The 16,348-nt window shown below is 46.4% G+C and overlaps 1 protein-coding gene across 1 annotated transcript in view; it reads left to right on the forward strand.

Moving 5' to 3' along the window:
* Positions 1–16,348, forward strand: part of ABHD2 (abhydrolase domain containing 2, acylglycerol lipase) — a 111,623-nt gene that overhangs the window by 60,975 nt on the left and 34,300 nt on the right. The window contains exons 4-5 of the mRNA XM_039216739.1: positions 6,769–6,944; positions 9,935–10,102. Of these exons, the coding sequence (XP_039072670.1) occupies positions 6,769–6,944; positions 9,935–10,102 (344 nt within the window). The remainder of the gene's footprint in view (positions 1–6,768; positions 6,945–9,934; positions 10,103–16,348) is intronic.

The raw sequence follows: 16,348 nt of genomic DNA on the forward strand, positions 1-16,348 counted from the left end.
CATGCACACGTGCCCTCTCTCAAATAAAACCGTAAAAGGTTAATTTCATTGTTTTGTGAATTTTACCTTCAAAAAAAATATGTGGGACAAAGTGGCAAGTTGCAAAAAGTGTGCTTCTTTAAGACCAGTAAAGATTGACCAGGAGTCATAAAAACTCTACTTATCTAGATTTCTCCTTTAAAGAAAACAGCACCCACTCTTATATGTGATAAACTTTGCTTTCAGAAAGATGGGTGTGTGATAAAAAAAAAAATACCACTCGAGCAAAGGAGGTGCCTGTTTCTGATCTACACTGTGTGAAAGGTGAAGCAGATGCTTCAGAGTAAATGCATTTGAGAATTATGGGAAATGCCAAGTTGGGACCAAGGATGGGAACAAGGATAGAAAGAAGAGACTTTGGAAGAGCTAGATGGGAATGGGGTGGTTTGAAGGGGGCTTTGGGGGTATCGTGGGCACTAAAGAAGCCTCTCGAAGCAAAGACAAGTCGAGCCCAAAACCTTGCTGGGAGCATCTGTCACTTTCTGGCCGCCCAGGACCCATTCTTCCTCTCCAAGGGCATTTGGGGGAAGTCCTTCTCTCCCATCATGTGCAGGTAATAAGTCAAGATGCCCCGCCCACCCTCTAAAATTCCCTTCTTCCGGACACCCTCCTCGTGGGGTGCTGCTGTATAAGAGGCACATGCGTCCAGTACCCCCAGTTCCTTTCCTGGAAGCCGGTCCTCCAGCCTCTGTTCCTTTTTTTTTTTTTTTTTAATGTTTTATTTTTATTTCTAGGAGAGAGAGAGAGACAGCGTGAGCAGGGGAGGGTCAGAGAGAGGGAGTCACAGACTCTGAAACAGCCTCCAGGCTCTGAGCTGGCAGTCAGCACAGAGCCCGACGCGGGGCTCGAACCCACGAACCGCGAGATCATGACCTGAGCGAAAGTCGGACGCTTAACCGACTAAGCCACCCGGGCGCCCCCAGCCTCTGTTCCTTTTGATGAGCAGCCCAGCATAGTCCCTTCGTAAGTTAGTCGGAGTTGGACTGTGTTACTTTAACCAAAGCATCTTGTCTGAAACAAAAGTAAAATGGTAGCCAAGGGGTAGCTGCTCATGAGCATCTGGTTCACTGGATGGGACCTGCGGGGAGTAGGGGTCAGGGCCCAGGCCTCTGACAGTTTGCTAGAGAGCTGCTGGGGGAATCCGAAGGTGAGATAGCTCAGTCCACGTTCATCGCTATAAAGTAGTTTGATGCACAGCCAAGGAACCCTGGCCCCAATGGAAAGAATCTATTGGTCACCCGCAGATTGAGGGCAAAGATAAGCATTAGTCAGCTCTTTTCCGGCTCTTTTGTAAACAGCCCGGCAACCATCTGTCCTTGCTGATGTGAACTCGGTCTGTCCAAAGGCAGCATGTGTTTGTCTGGGGGGACGTGGGTGGGAAGGAGATCCGGATTTTCCCTTGCGGTCTTTCCCACTGGGCGATAGCCAGGTGTGGTTTATAGATTCAGAAGATAAGGACCCCCTGGTGTCTATACTTTGTGATGGTCTAGCTTCTTTCTTACTAACAAGCATGTATTAACCACTGGCCACAGCACGTGGGACAAAGCCCCGTAAGTGTTAGTACAGAAGACGTAGCCTCTGCTTTCAGGGAGTTAAGAGTGAAATGTGCCCAGATGCTAACTCTAAGAATAGCTTTTTTAAAAATGTGGAAATTTAAAAAAAGGAGTAGAAATGTATGCAGATTCGTGTAGTAAAATCTGAGCACTGGAACGCAAAGCAAGCTATCAAGTTTTACTGTAGGACACAAATACTTGAATAACATAGAGATACTGCACGTTTTTTAATTGGACAAGTAAAAAACTGTAAAAATGTCAGTTTTACCCAAGGTAATATATGACTTTGGTGTGTTTCCAATTAGAAATTCCAAATTTTTCCTGCAACAAGCTAATCCTGTAATTCATCTGGAAAATAAAATGACAAAAATCTGCCAAGAAAATTTTGAAAAAGACAAGTGAGGGGGGGTCCTGCATTGTTAATGCTCCAAGTGGTCCAAAAAACTATATTCATTAAGGCAGAGTCATATTGGCATATGAACAGACAAATAGATCAATGAGTCAGAAAAGAAAATATAGAAAAAAATTTAAATATATAATTGGGAACTTGGTACATATTATAAAGATGACAGTTGGAATCAGAGAAAAGATGAACCATTTGCGATATAAAGTCAATTTAGCTGTCAGGAAAAAATGAATTAGATCTTTACTTTGCACCATTTACAAAAATAAGCTGATTTAAGGGTAATACTTTTTTTTAAGTTTATTTGTTTTTTAAAGTTTATTTATTTTGAGAGAGAGACAGAGTGGAGGAGGAGCAGAGGGGGAGAGAGAGAATCCCAGGCAGACTTCACACTGTGCAGAGCCCCATACAAGTTTCAAACCCACGAACCATGACCTGACCATGACCTGACCCAAAGTCAGATGCTTAACTGACTGAACCACACAGCTGCCCTAAGTTTATTTATTTTAAGAGAGAGAGAGAGGGAGGGAGGGAGAGCATGCATGCACAAGCAAGCATGGGAGGGGCAGAGAGTGAATAAGAGAGAGAATCCCAAGCAGGCTCCATGACGTCAGCACAGAGCCCAGCACGGGGCTTGATACCACGAGCCATGATATCGTAACCTGAGCCAAAACCAAGAGTCAGATGCTTAACTGACTGAGCCACCCAGGCGCCCCAGGGGTAATACATTTTTTTTAACTATAGGCATAATATAAGGAAATATTAGGTAATATATTTAAAATTGGGTGCTAGAATAGCTCTTTTAAAAACAAAATGCAGAACACAAAAGTTTTAATAGAAAAACCTAACAAATTTGAGGCACCTGGCTGGCTCAGTCAGAGGAATGTGTAACTATTGATCTCAGGGTTGTGGGTTCGAGCCCCACATAAAGTGTAGAGATTACTTTAAAAACAAAATCTTAGGTGCATCTGAGTGACTTAGTTAAGCACTGACTCTTGACCTCAGCTTAGGTCTTGACCTCAGGGTTGTGGGTTCAAGCCTTACATTGGACTTCAGGCTGGATGTGGAGCCTACTTGGAAAAAAAAAAAAAAAAAACTAACAAATTTAACCACAAAATATGAAAGTTCTGTAAGATAAAATTGAAATATACTATAAATTGGGAGGAACGTTTGCAACATAAAATAGAAAATGACGTGGTACAGGGGTGACAGTACCTACGAATGAGATGGAAAAAGATAAAAATATAACAGAAAAATGGACAAAGTTTACGTAAGAGAAATGTGAATGACTAATAAACATATGGATCAGGAAAATGCAAATTCAAATAAGAAACTCATCTTCCGTAGATTGGATCAACCTTAAGAAACACAAGCTGAAGTTAAATACCCATTTTTTGCCCATCAGGGTGGCCCAAATGTAAAAGATTGACAGAGCTAATTATTGACGAGGGTGCGGAAGACAGGCACTTGCGCACACAATAGTTGGAAATGGAAATTGGTCCATCTGTTTTGGAAGACAGAACGGTGATGCTCTGAATTTTCAATGCACGTAGTGCTCAATGCGGTGTCTCATCTTCTAGATGCCCTTGGTGTTGCCTTTATCACTGGGTATTGTTGTCCTGGCTCCTTTACAAAATGGCGCCGGACTTCCAAGGAAGGTGCCAGACTTCTCTTTGAAGGGTCAGACCCAGCCCTGCACAGCAGCCCTTCTACCATGTTTTACCAGCCTAAACTGGTCCTAGGCCTGCCCCGACTCATGGCAGGTGGGGAGGGGCGCCCCTACAAGAAGAATGGCTCAAGGGTATGGGGATAGGAGAGGTCACTGACAGCCATATTTTCAGATTAACTGTCACCAGAGTAGTTGGAATAAAGCAGTTTCCTCCACGTACACTTCAGTAGCATCTCTTAAGTGCTTATATGTTTATATCCATTTCAAAAGAGTCTGTTGTTTTGGTCCATATTTCCTCCTTGACCTAGACCACGTAACTTCCGGTTTTTCGTTTTCTTCATTTTTTTCGTGTGATCTGTGGATGACTTCTGTAAACAAAGCAAAACACACAGCAAAACCTGGCTGTCTAAACATTTGGTTTTGTAAAATCTGGTGTTGTGTTATTGCAAAGTTAATTATAGGCAGCAGTTTACCAGTAGATGGTATTGCGGTAGAATTAAAGATTGTGAAACGTCCAGTGCGCACAACTGACCTTACACTGAAGTGAGAAGGTCTTGAGGGCAGTCACTTCTTCTCACGCCCACATGTGTACGTACACACTTATGCCCACACGCACACCTTCAGGATTTTCTCCCAGCCTGGTCTGAGAATGCTACCGGGTAGTCGTGAAAGACAACAGTAACCAAGCCCTGATCATGCTACAACCCAACTCCCATTATCATGGTGCATATTTTTTAAGTACATCTGTGTCTTCTCAGACTTACTAAGTGGGTCTGTACTCTGTTCATTCAGCAGCCCTTCCAACTGCTTAGTGTGTGGAGCGCCCTGGGCACGGGCACAAAGATGACTAAGCCTGGCTCCCGCAGGTGGTGGGGAGGAATGTTCCAGAAAAGAGCCCTGATAGCAGTCGAGCCTCCTGGATGCCAGGACGGGGCTCTGCACAGGGGACTTCGCCAGGAGGCACAGAGAGGGGGCAGTTCCCCCAGACACCTGATTGGAAGTGAGCTTGAAAAACACAGGAGCTGGTGAGGAAAGCATGGGTGTGGATGGAGAAAAGGAGCGTATTCCAGGCAGAAGAAACAGCTTGGCATTTGGGATAAAAATAGCTCAGCACGAGCTCGGCTCCTTGGAGTGGAGACGGGCCAGTGGCTCGCGTTGGTCGGAACCTACATGGAAAGGCATAAGCAGGCAGGGACGGTGGGCCTCCTGGGCCAAGTTAGGGCCCGTGCAGGGGACAGCAGTGGCCAGGTTTACACATGTTGTTTTCCCTCATCCACTGACATGTGAATGCTGGAGTAAGTGGGGACAAGAACAGGCTAGAGGCCGCCTCAGAGAGGGGATGTGACTCCGAACTGGGAGCGCAGCATCAGGATGACCACCCATGTCATAATTATGTGGCCCATCTGTGAATCACCAAGAGAAAATTTTATTTCTTTTTTCAAAAAAAAATTTTTTATGTTTATTTATTTTTGAGACAGAGAGAGACAGAGCATGAGTGAGGGAGGGGCAGAGAGAGGGGAAGACACAGAATCTGAAGCAGGCTCCAGGCTCCGAGCCGTCAGCATAGAGCCCGACGCGGGGCTCGAACCCATGAACCGTGAGATCATAACCTGAGCCGAAGTCGGACACTTAACCGACCTTATAAGCCACCCAGGTGCCTCAAGAGAAAATTTCATTTTATTCTTTCGTCATGTTTTGAGATTATACTGTATTCTAGACAGGATCAGAAGATAGGTATGTGAAATTTAACCCATTCTTCTTCTGACCTGTTTAACCTCTCACAATTCTATTTTAAATTTATATCGTTAACTAGATTTTCTTTGAACTTTCCTCCAGGAGCGACCAAGAATTTGGTTTCTTGGATCACTTCTCTCCCCCCATGCATACTTTATTGTTCAACTTGGTCGTCTGAAACGCTTTATAAATTCCGTATCTAAATCTTGTGTAATACTGAGTTGTCCAGCTGACGTTACTTTTATGAGCTTGCTTTTCGTCACTGTCATAATCCTCTTATAAATCCTCTTATAAATGCCTCTGTCTGCTTTCCAAATGCCGTAGCCTCTGCGCTAAGATTTGCAGAGGTGGTGGTGTCATGCTGGCAAATGGCTTCATGTCCTCAGGTCTTAAAATACTCTTTCCTCCCTGCCCTCCCAGACGAAGTTTGTGTGGGAACTGGCTTGCGTCATGTGATAGCGTCACTTTCTTAAATTTGTGACTTAATGAGTTACAAAAAAGAAAAAGCAAATCTGGTTTAATTTAAGGAGGGCTTTTAGGATCTACTGGTATGATAGAAAAGACAGGCATGAATTGGGTAATAGTTTAAGGCAGGCTCTTAATAAAATGCTCCCCACGGTGAGATCATACAGATGCGAAGGATGGATGTGATTACCATATTTTATGTTCTGTGACTCTATACAGAACTCAAATCCTAGCCACGCCCCAGACCTGGGCCCCAAGCTGTGGCAGAGAAACCAGTGGCTGAAACGGAATCATCCTTGCACTGTGGTTGTGAACTGTAATCGTTTCTTAGTTGTAACCAGGAGCACCTTGTTTTCCTGGTAATTAACTAGTTTATGATATTTGCATTTACTCCCGGGGACCAGAGTCACTCCGTGTTTGCAAAGGCCTGTTGTTAGGGTTGGCGTCGTGACTTGCTTACAAGCCTTTATCCTTCATTTAACCCAGTATTTACACTGCTCTGCCCTTCCAGCACATTCTCCAGTGCACCTACAACATGCGCAGAAGACACCTATAGGCTCTTAGGAGACCTTGCAGCCCTTCCCAGTGTAACAGGGAGCAGCAAGTTAGGTCAGTGGCGTGACCGCCGTCGCCGTGGCCCCTCTTATTCGGGAAGGCAAAGAAGTGAACATTAGCAGTGTGCATCGGTACATTGGCTCATTTGAGAAGGAGGCTAACCCTTTCAAGTATAATATGTTCAAAATGTATTACTTGCTCTCTTTTTAATCTACATTATAGAAATAACCCATATCAAATTACTTAACACTGTAAATTTGCAGTCCTGTCTATGGAAGCACGTCCTGGTGATTTTTAAAGCCAATCTAGGGAGCGTGGGACAACTGACCTCTCCCCTCCTTCTTTCTTAGATACATCCCACCATTGATCTGGGGGAAGAGTGGACACATCCAAACAGCCTTGTATGGGAAGATGGGAAGGGTGAGGTCGCCACACCCCTATGGGCACCGCAAGTTCATCACCATGTCCGATGGAGCCACTTCGACCTTCGACCTCTTTGAGCCCTTGGCCGAGCACTGCGTTGGAGGTGAGCTTATGTAGGTCTGTGACTGGGCCATCACTCGGCAAAGGAGCACTGGTCCGGGAGGGAGCACGGTGTAGATCACCGTCACACCCTGCTGTGGCGCATCACTTAGGGCCACCTCAGGGATTAGCTCCGTCTCACGCTTGCGAGTCACCACGTAGGGCTCGTCAGAGAGCATCGTTGAATAGTTTGTGAATCCTCTTGTGTGATACAGAGGCCAGGCACAAGGGGGTGAGGGAGAACCTGGGGCCCAGGCCCCCCCGGACCACGCCTCTGGTTTGATGACAGCAATAAAAGCTAGATTCTTCTAAGTGCTTTAAATATCCTGTCGTCTCACTTACCCCCGACAAGGTTGGTACCTTGTTATCCTTACTTTACAGATGAGGGAACGGAGGCTCAGAGATGCAGTACAGGGCTGGTCTTGTTTGTCGGGTACTAGCGGGATAGCGCAGGCTCTCAGGTGCCCTCTGCTTAGCTTTCCGTGGACGAAAAGCCACGTTGAGGTCCATTTATGCAGGGGTCTGGGACACCCGTCTGTAAGAAGCCACTCCATTGCCATTGCTGCTAGAATCCGGCATTGCTTGGTCAGCCCACGTGGTAAGGACCCTTCAGAAAGAGTGTCACAGTGACAATTCGTGTTAGCCTGGGGGCTTCCTCTGCTGCTCCTTCCGGGAGAGAACACGTCTTTTGAGTTCTGTAGTGCGCAAGGCACCCAGTGTTTTCTAGGAGCTCGGTAACTATTTGTGAGCAAATTCCAGTAAGTGTGTTAAAGTTCCCAGTTATTCACAGTAACCGGAACTGCTGACGGGCCGGGGATGAAGCTTTAGTTTATGTTCCCTTTGTCTGGAATACTCATCCCCAGACCTCCCTCCCCACGTCCCCCTCCTTCTGGTCATTCAGGTCTCACCTCCGATGTCCCCTCCTCAGGGGGATGGCCCCCGGCTCCCTTCGCTGGTGTTTCCTTCCCGTGTAAATCACCTCACCTTCTGCTTTAGTTCTTTGCGGTACCTGCCACCCTCTCCACTTATTAGGACAGCTGCCTGCTCCCCATCCTCTGGGACACAGAAGCCCCTGAGCCCTGTCCGCTGAGACATAGGAGCCCCCGAGCCCTGTCCACTGGGATGTAGGAGCCCCCGGAGCCTTGAGAGGCAGCCTCCCTCCCGCTCAGCAGTCACAGAAGGAATGACGAAATGAAGGGGTTAGGAGTCCACATTGTGTTTATACATCTCGTAGCTAATCTTCCAAATATTTATTTCTCCACCCTACCCAGTCACATGCTTTTTTCTCTTGCTTCTAATGCTCTCACTCCTACCAGTAAGGCACAAAATTTAACTTAACCACTCGGTTCTTCCTCCCAGGGCCAACATGGAAAATTGAAAAGGGAAAACTTGATGCTTTGTTGTCCTCGGAAGGGGATGGACGAAGGTGGTGCCGCACTCGTGGCCAAAAAATGCTCTAGGGAAAAGCGGCCCCTTTTCTTTCTTCCTTTCGATGATTTTTTTTTCCTGGTAACAAAAGGGAATAAAACTCATTTTGGAAAATTTAGGTAATACAGGAATATTTAAAAAAGGAAGTAAGAATCACCTAGAATCCCACCACCCGGAATTCTGCTGTTGGCGTTGTGTTTCCTTCCAGTTCAATGCATTGTTTTTCCAAAGTCTGAATGATTATAGATTTTATTATATTTTTCTCCTGTCATTCAAAGTCTGAAAGTCTTCAAAACCATGATTTGAACGATTGCTTGGTATTCTACGATATAGTCATACCGTCATTTAATTATTCATCTACTTATATTATTACTATAAGTAATTCTAGGATGAGCATCCTTAACCATAAAATTTGAGGCAAGCGCCCGAGAATTGGAGCTGCTAGGTCTGTAAAATTGTTAAGTTTCTTGATGCACATTCAAGAAGAATTTAAAAGCTGTTTTCATCTTAACTTTTGGAAGGGTCATTTATGATCAGACTTGATAACCTAAATGCCACTTCTCTTTTGAAGGAAAGCTATGCCAAAAAAAAAAAAAAAAAAAAATTAAAAACATAAAGGAAGACTATGTATTCATAGTTTCAAGTAGGTAATCCATGCTCACGATAGACAATCCAAAAGATGACTTCAAGATACACAGAGAAAGTTAAGTCTCTCTTCTTCCCCTACACCCCATCCAGGGCCCTCCCCAGTGGTACCCACTGTTAAGTTTCTTACGTAGGACTCCACAGCTAGTAGATGCTTTTATAAACATAGATGTCTTTTTTCCCCCTCCACGCAAATGGCAGTGTATCATAACCATTTTCTCCACCCTGCTTTTTTTCCACTTAAGACACATCGGAGAGCTTCCCCTATAGTATATGTAGAGATGTCTCTCATTGTTTTTAAGGGCTGCGTAGTATTTCATCACTTGGCTACGCAGTAATTTATTTAACCAGACCCCTGTTTCTGGACATTTTGGTTGTGTTCAGTCTTTTGCTATTACCACCGACACGGTCCGGATCTTGTTTTGTGCATGTACAGGCGTATGTATCATCTGTAGGAGAAATACCTGGAAGTAAAATTGCTTGATCAGAGAAGTCTGTGCAGACACTGCTTTTTACTTTTCTATTCATTCGTTCCGTCATTCATACAGACTTTCCAATAGAAATTAAGAGTGAGGGTTGGGAACTTGTACAGCAGAGTAATCTTGTATCTGTTGAATCTAATAAGAAGAAGTTGAGATTTAAATTTTTCTTCTTTTCGTCTCTCTGGTCACTTTTATCCTCGTTTCCAAAAGTATCTGTCCACGATCAGAAATTTTAAAAACTGCCCTGTCAGCATAAACAGTTTGAGAAGCCCTGGTATAGACAACTCCAGCTCAAAGGGTAGGATACTCTTCCCAGACAACTGAGTGAAATTCAACATGACGTTCCCTCCTGCTGTTTTCTAAGCCGGGCATGTTTAATGGTGGCCGTTTATCCTCACTGTTCACTGGATATGCCGGGATCTCTTTCTTCGCCCCGTAGATGACATTACCATGGTCATCTGTCCTGGAATTGCCAATCACAGCGAGAAGCAGTACATCCGCACCTTCGTCGACTACGCCCAGAAAAATGGTTACCGGTGCGCTGTGCTCAACCACCTGGGCGCCTTGCCCAACATTGAGCTGACCTCACCACGCATGTTCACCTACGGTAAGTACGGGCACGGCCAAGTGGAGTCCCCCTCACTGTTGTTCTTGCTATGAGTGTGCCGTTAACTTGTGTTCTGCTTTACCTTTCTAAGTTCAGGCTTTATGCCCATCTGCGAACCGCAGTGGGGCCCGTGGTTATAAAGCAGCCAGCTTGGACTGGGTATTCGTGATGCCATGTGTCACATCAGCCTTTCAGATAGGCACCGTAGCCACCCCCACCTCATCCTGCCTCCTAGAGACAGAGCGAAACTCACCGGGGAAGGTTTGCCCCAGGTCCCCTGCTGGTTGGTGTCAGAGCAAGTCAGGAGCTAGACAGCCGGTGCCCTTGTCCACTGTGCCGTCCTCATGTTCATTGCTCGGGACTCCGGTGACTGGCGCGCCAGGGCTGCATTTATTATTTATGTGTACATCTACAATATGAAGGGAGACTCACATAAGAATCAAGAATGAGGGCAGTCTGGAAGACAGAACCTTAGCTAAGGCAAGGCTTCAACCAAAGGCCAGAAGCATCTGTCTGAGTGTGAGATCCAGTGCCTACCTTCAAGGAACTTGGGATCCCATGAATAGTGGGTTAAGCATGGGGCCGCCTGGGTGTCTCAGTCGGTTAAGCATCCCACGCACGGTTTCATGGGTTCAAGCCCTGCATTGGGCTCTGTGCTGACAGCATGGAGCCTGCTTAGAATTCTCTACCCCTCCCCCACTTGCACTGTCTCTGTCTCTCTCAAAATAAATAAAGAAAAAATGTTTTAATTTTAAAAAAAAACACATAAAGTATGTGTTTGAGTATGTGCAAACATTGGGGTTATTTATAACCAAATAAATTATTATGCATTTTAATGGAAAACAATTGAAAATTGCATCTATAACCTCACCACAACTGGGCCCCTGGGGACTTAAGTGTCTGACTCTTGATCTTGGCTTAGGTCTTGATCTCAGCATCATGAGTTCAAGCTGTGCTTTGGCCTGTGTACTGGGCATGGTACCTACTTAGAAAATAAATAAGTAGGGGTGCCTGGGGGGCTCAGTGGGTTAACCGTCTGACTTTGGCTCAGGTCATGATCTCACAGTTGATGAGTTTGAGCCCCACATTGGGCTTGCTGCTATCTGCACAGAACCTGCCTCAGCTCCTCTGTCCCCCTCTTTCTCTGCCCCTCCCTCGCTTGCACTCTCTCTCTCATGAAAAAAAAAAAAAACATTAAAAAACATAATAAATGAATAAATAATCTCACCATAACTATAATTTTCTATTTTTCATCTTCCCTTTCTTTTCTCTGTGTACATAGTTTTAAGAGAGACACAGAACGTGAGTGGGGGAGGGCAGAGAGAGAGGGAGACATAGAATCTGAAGCAGGCTCCAGGCTCCGAGCTACCAGCACAGAGCCCCGGGCTCAAACCCACAAACCATGAGATCATGAGCTGAACTGAAGTCGAACACTTAAGCAACTGAGCCACCCAGGTGCCATATCTGTGTACTTTATGTAGTCAAGGCGTGTATTGTCTAGAGTGACCTAATTTAAATAATCTTCCATTGGGGCACCTGGGTGGCTCAGTTGGTTAAGCGTCCGACTTCGGCTCAGGTCATGATCTCATGGTTTATGGGTTCTAGCCCTGCGTCGGGCTCTGTGCTGACAACTCAGAGCCTGGAGCCTGCTTTGGATTCTGTGTCTCCCTCTCTCTCTGACCCTGCCCTGCTCATGCTCTGTCTCTCTCTCTCTCTCTCTCAGAAATAAATAAAACATTAAAAACATTTTTTAATAGTAAACAATTTTGCATTCCCTAACAAAAGCACACAGTCATTGGGGCGCCTGGGTGGCTTAGTCGGTTAAGCGTCCGACTTTCGCTTAGGTCATGATCTCGCGCGGTTCGTGGGTTCGAGCCCAGCGTCAGGCTCTGTGCTGACTGCCAGCTCAGAGCCTGGAGCCAATTTCAGAGTCTGTGTCTCCCTCTCTCTGTGACCCTCCCCTGCTCACGCTGTCTCTCTTTCTCTCCTAGAAATAAATTTTAAAAATATATTAAAAAAAAAAGCACACAGTGATTACGTTTGATCTCTGTAAGAGCCATGTTGCTGTTACGCTCTTTATTTAACTATTCCTCCCTGTAGTCCATTTAGCAGATTGAGAGTTTTTCAGCATTTTTTAAAACAATTTTTTAATGTACATTATTTTTGAGAGAGAGCAGAGGAAGGACAGAGAGAAAGACGGGGACAGAGGATCCGAAGCATGCTCTGCACTGACAGTAGCAAATCAGACACGGGGCTCAAACTCACGAACCGTGAGATCGTGACCTGAATCAAAGTCAGATGCTCAACTGACCCAGCCACCCAGGTGCCCCAGAGTTTTTTTCAGCATTTTAAATAATGATGTTCTAAATATCTTCACATAGAATTTTTTTCTCTTTCATGACCACTTTGGATTAAATTTCCAGGAGCAAAATCTCAGAGTCAACAGCGTTTATGTGTATTTGCATATACTGTTAGATGGTCCTCTAGCAAGGCAGTTTCGGCATATGCTACTTCTGGCCGTGTGTAGGGGTGCACCTGCTGTGTCCGGCCCGAGTGCCCTACACCCGCTGCTTCCCCGCAGTCACTCCCACGACTAAACACACCACGTTACAGACTCTCCTGTTCAGCAGTTTGGTCAGTGGCTTGAAGATAAAAGTGAAGGTCCAGATTTACAGATAACTCAGGCACATGGAGAAGAGCGAATGTGGTAGACAGGATTGGATCCAAAAAGTGGAAATGGGCAGAATCTGGGGCGCCTGGGGGACTCAGTTGGTTAGGCATTCGACCCTTGACCGTTGATTTTGGCTCAGGTCATGATCTCACAGTCATGAGATCAGGGCCCTAGTCCAGCTCTGTGCTGAGAATGGAGCCGGCTCAGGATTCTCTCTTCCCTCTGCCCCTCCCTTGTTTACACTTCTCTCTCTCTCAAAAAAAAAAAAAAGAAAAGAAAAGAAAAAGAAAAAAAAGAAAAGGGAAAGCCAATTCTCTTTTAAAAAATGGGCAGAGAGGTGCCTGGGTGACTCAGTCGGTTAAGTGGCCGACTTCAGCTCAGGTCATGATCTCACGGTTCATGGGTTTGAGCCCCGTGTCGGGCTCTGTGCTGACAGCGCAGAGCCTGGAGCCTGCTTCCGATTCTGTGTCTCCCTCTCTCTCTGCCCCTCCCCTGTTTATGTTCTGTCTGTCTCTGTCTCTCAGAAATGAATAAACGTTAAAAAAAATTTTTTTAACGGTCAGAACCTAAAAAACATTTTGAAAAGTTTTTTATTTTCAAAAATGAAAACAGTGGGGAAGGGTTGTAAGGCCCTGTACTTGGGTATAAAAATCCATCCATACAAGTTGAAGATGGGGAGGCATGGCTTGACCTCAGGACCCCAGGCAGAGACAGACTGGGAGTGCCATCTAACAGGCAGTATGCCAAAAACAAGACCAGAAATGCCAGCGAGGGCACTGAACATGTGCCAACACAGTGCTGCTGTCTCACACAGACGTGGCCCCTGTGATCTCCACAGCAACCAGCCAGACGCTTAGCAGATTCGGGTGGAAAGGCACCCTGTGGCGCGGAGAGGTTAAGTAATTCGGGCAAGGCACAGCGCCAGGCAGTAGGAGAGCCTGGCCCTGGCGGCCCCAGGGTCCAGGATCATGTCAGAGCTAGTAGAAGCGCTGGGTGGGGGTGGTCCAGGCCCCCGGCCCTGGGAGTGCTGTGCCAGGGGCCATCGGGAAGGGACACTGGATCAGGACACCTTCCACACACAAGCCGGGGAGATTGGCTGAAGGAACAGAGAGGGCTCCACGCTCCGTGTGGGCAGAGAGATGGCGCCCGGCCCTGCCGCTGCCTGCCTGTGACCTGGAGCAGCTCCCTAACCTCAGTTCTAGATTCTTCAACAGCAAATCGGGGCTTACAATTTTACAATGAAACGTGGGTTCCTGAGGACTTAGCAGGCAGTTGAGTGCCTAACATGTCATAACCATTTATTAAATGTTTTGTTTATTCTTTTTTCAAATACTTGAAGATCTGTTAACACGAGTGAGGGATCAGCCTGCCGTCTGTGGCTCGGATAAATAAGATAATGTTCTGTAGGCTCCCTCTCTCTCTGACCCTCCCCTGCTCACGCTGTCTCTCTCTCCCTCTCTCCTAGAAATAAATAAAAAACATTAAAAAAAAAAAAAAAAAGATAATGTTCCGTAGGAATAGATGGGACTCTCCATAAACTAGCCCGCACAGTGTGATGGGTGAGGCAGCAGCAAAGAGAAACTAGCCTGGGGGCGCATGGCTGGTTCAGTCCATTGGGTGTCCAACTTGGCTCAGGTCATGATCTCACGATTCATGGGTTCGAGCCCTGCGTAGGGCTCTGTGCTGACAGCTCAGAGCCTGGAGCCTGCTTTGGATTCTGTGTCTCCCTCTTTGCCCTTCCCCTGCTTGCACTCTGTCTCTGTCTCTCTCAAAAATAAACACTTAAAAAATTAAAAAAAGAAAAGAAAAGAAAAACCAGCCTGTCTCCAGAGGCAAGCAGTTGTGTTGCGGAAGGAAGGATTCTTCCGGGAAAAAGCACTGGAACAGGTCCTCAAGGTCACACGGGCCAGAGCTCCTCAACAGAGGAGCGTGCGCGGCTGTGGCCTGTCTGGGCTGGTGAGCTGAGTCTCAGCAAGGGGTGAAGTCAGTCCATCCAGGGAGAACTCAGCCCCCGCCACACTCCCCAGTTTTTTAAAATCCATTAACCGTTCCTTTCATTTGCTGTTGTTGCATTAGAATTTTAGAAGTAAATTCGTATTTTTTGTTAGACCTGAATAGTTTTCCAGCAAGGCAGATGACCTACAAGCTATGTTTCTTCTTCAGTTTTTCAAAAACCTCTTTTTTAGAGAAATGTTCAGGATACACAAAAGTAGAGACGATAGTGCTATGAACCCAAATAAACCCCTGTGTGCCCACCATTAGACCTCAACTAAACTTACAGCCAGGCTTGTTTCACCCATAACCCCCTTCCTGCCCTTTCCTTCGCCCTTGAATATGACTTTGGAGCTGGTCCTGGTGAGTCCGTCATTCCATCTGTGACTATTTTAGTGGATGATGCTAAGATCTGCAGACGCTCTGTAAACTGTTTTAGTTTGCTAGGACTTCGATAACAAAACACCGCAGCCTGGGTGGCCTCAACTACAGGCGTTTCTTTTCTTTCTTTCTTTCTTTTTTTTTTTTTAATGTTTTATTTATTTCTGAGAGAGAGAGAGAGGCAGCCTGAACAGGGGAGGGTCAGAGAGACAGGGAGACACAGAATCCGAAGACAGGCTCCAGGCTCTGAGCTGTCAGCACAGAGCCCGACGCGGGGCTCGAACCCACGAACCGTGAGATCATGACCTGAGCCGAAGTCAGACGCTTAACCGACTGAGCCACCCAGGCGCCCCCAGGCGTTTCTTTTCTCACAGTTCTGGAGGCCGCGAGTCCAAGGTCAAGGTGTAGGCAGGCTTGGTTTCTTCTGAGCTTGTGCATTCTTCTCCTTGTCCTGTGCATTCATGCCTGTGTCCCCCCGACTGGTGTCCTTATCTCCTCTTATAAAGTCACCAGTCAGGTTGGATTAGGCCCCTCCTCCCATGACCCCATTTTACTACAGTTATTTTTCTAAAGGCCCCTCCTCCAAGTACAGTCATATTCTGAGGCAGTGGGGGGTCTGGGACTTCAACACGGTTCAGCTCGTAAATTAACAGGAGCATCATGCCACCAGCACCCCTAAAACACCCCCGTTCCTTAATAGCACTTCACTTTCCCCATCTGGCTTCTTTGTTTTTCTTCCCGTTTAATGGCTTAATTCAGGATGCAAATCCGTCCCCATACATTGCCACTGGATGAGAGGTTTCTCAAATCTTTTATTTTTTAAAAATATTGCTGGCCCTTCCTCTCGTTTCCCTTCCTCTCCTTTTCAGTGGAAGAGGTAAAAGAAAACAGAGAGGCATCTTAAGCCTCTTTTAAATCTCCTTCCCTTCCCTTTTCTTAGCCCCCCCGACCCCCCCAACCAAGTCGGCCTCTTCCCGGCGGGAGGACTGGATGTGATATTAAGGGGCCTCTGCTCCCAGGACAAGATGCGGAGCGCAGGCCAGCACCAGGCACTGGCGTGGGGGCTGCCGATGGGGGCGCTGCCCACGGGAGCCAGCAGCCTCTCTTCTCCCCAAACCCAGATTCCTGCTTGGCCCCTGGAAAGTGCCCTAGAATGAGGACCCGGGGGAGGGACGTGACGTGACAGTTTGTAAGGCGATAGT

Source organism: Hyaena hyaena, unplaced genomic scaffold (genome assembly GCF_003009895.1).
Source record: "Hyaena hyaena isolate Hyena2069 unplaced genomic scaffold, ASM300989v1 scaffold_13, whole genome shotgun sequence".
NCBI classification, from domain to species: Eukaryota; Metazoa; Chordata; class Mammalia; order Carnivora; family Hyaenidae; genus Hyaena; species Hyaena hyaena.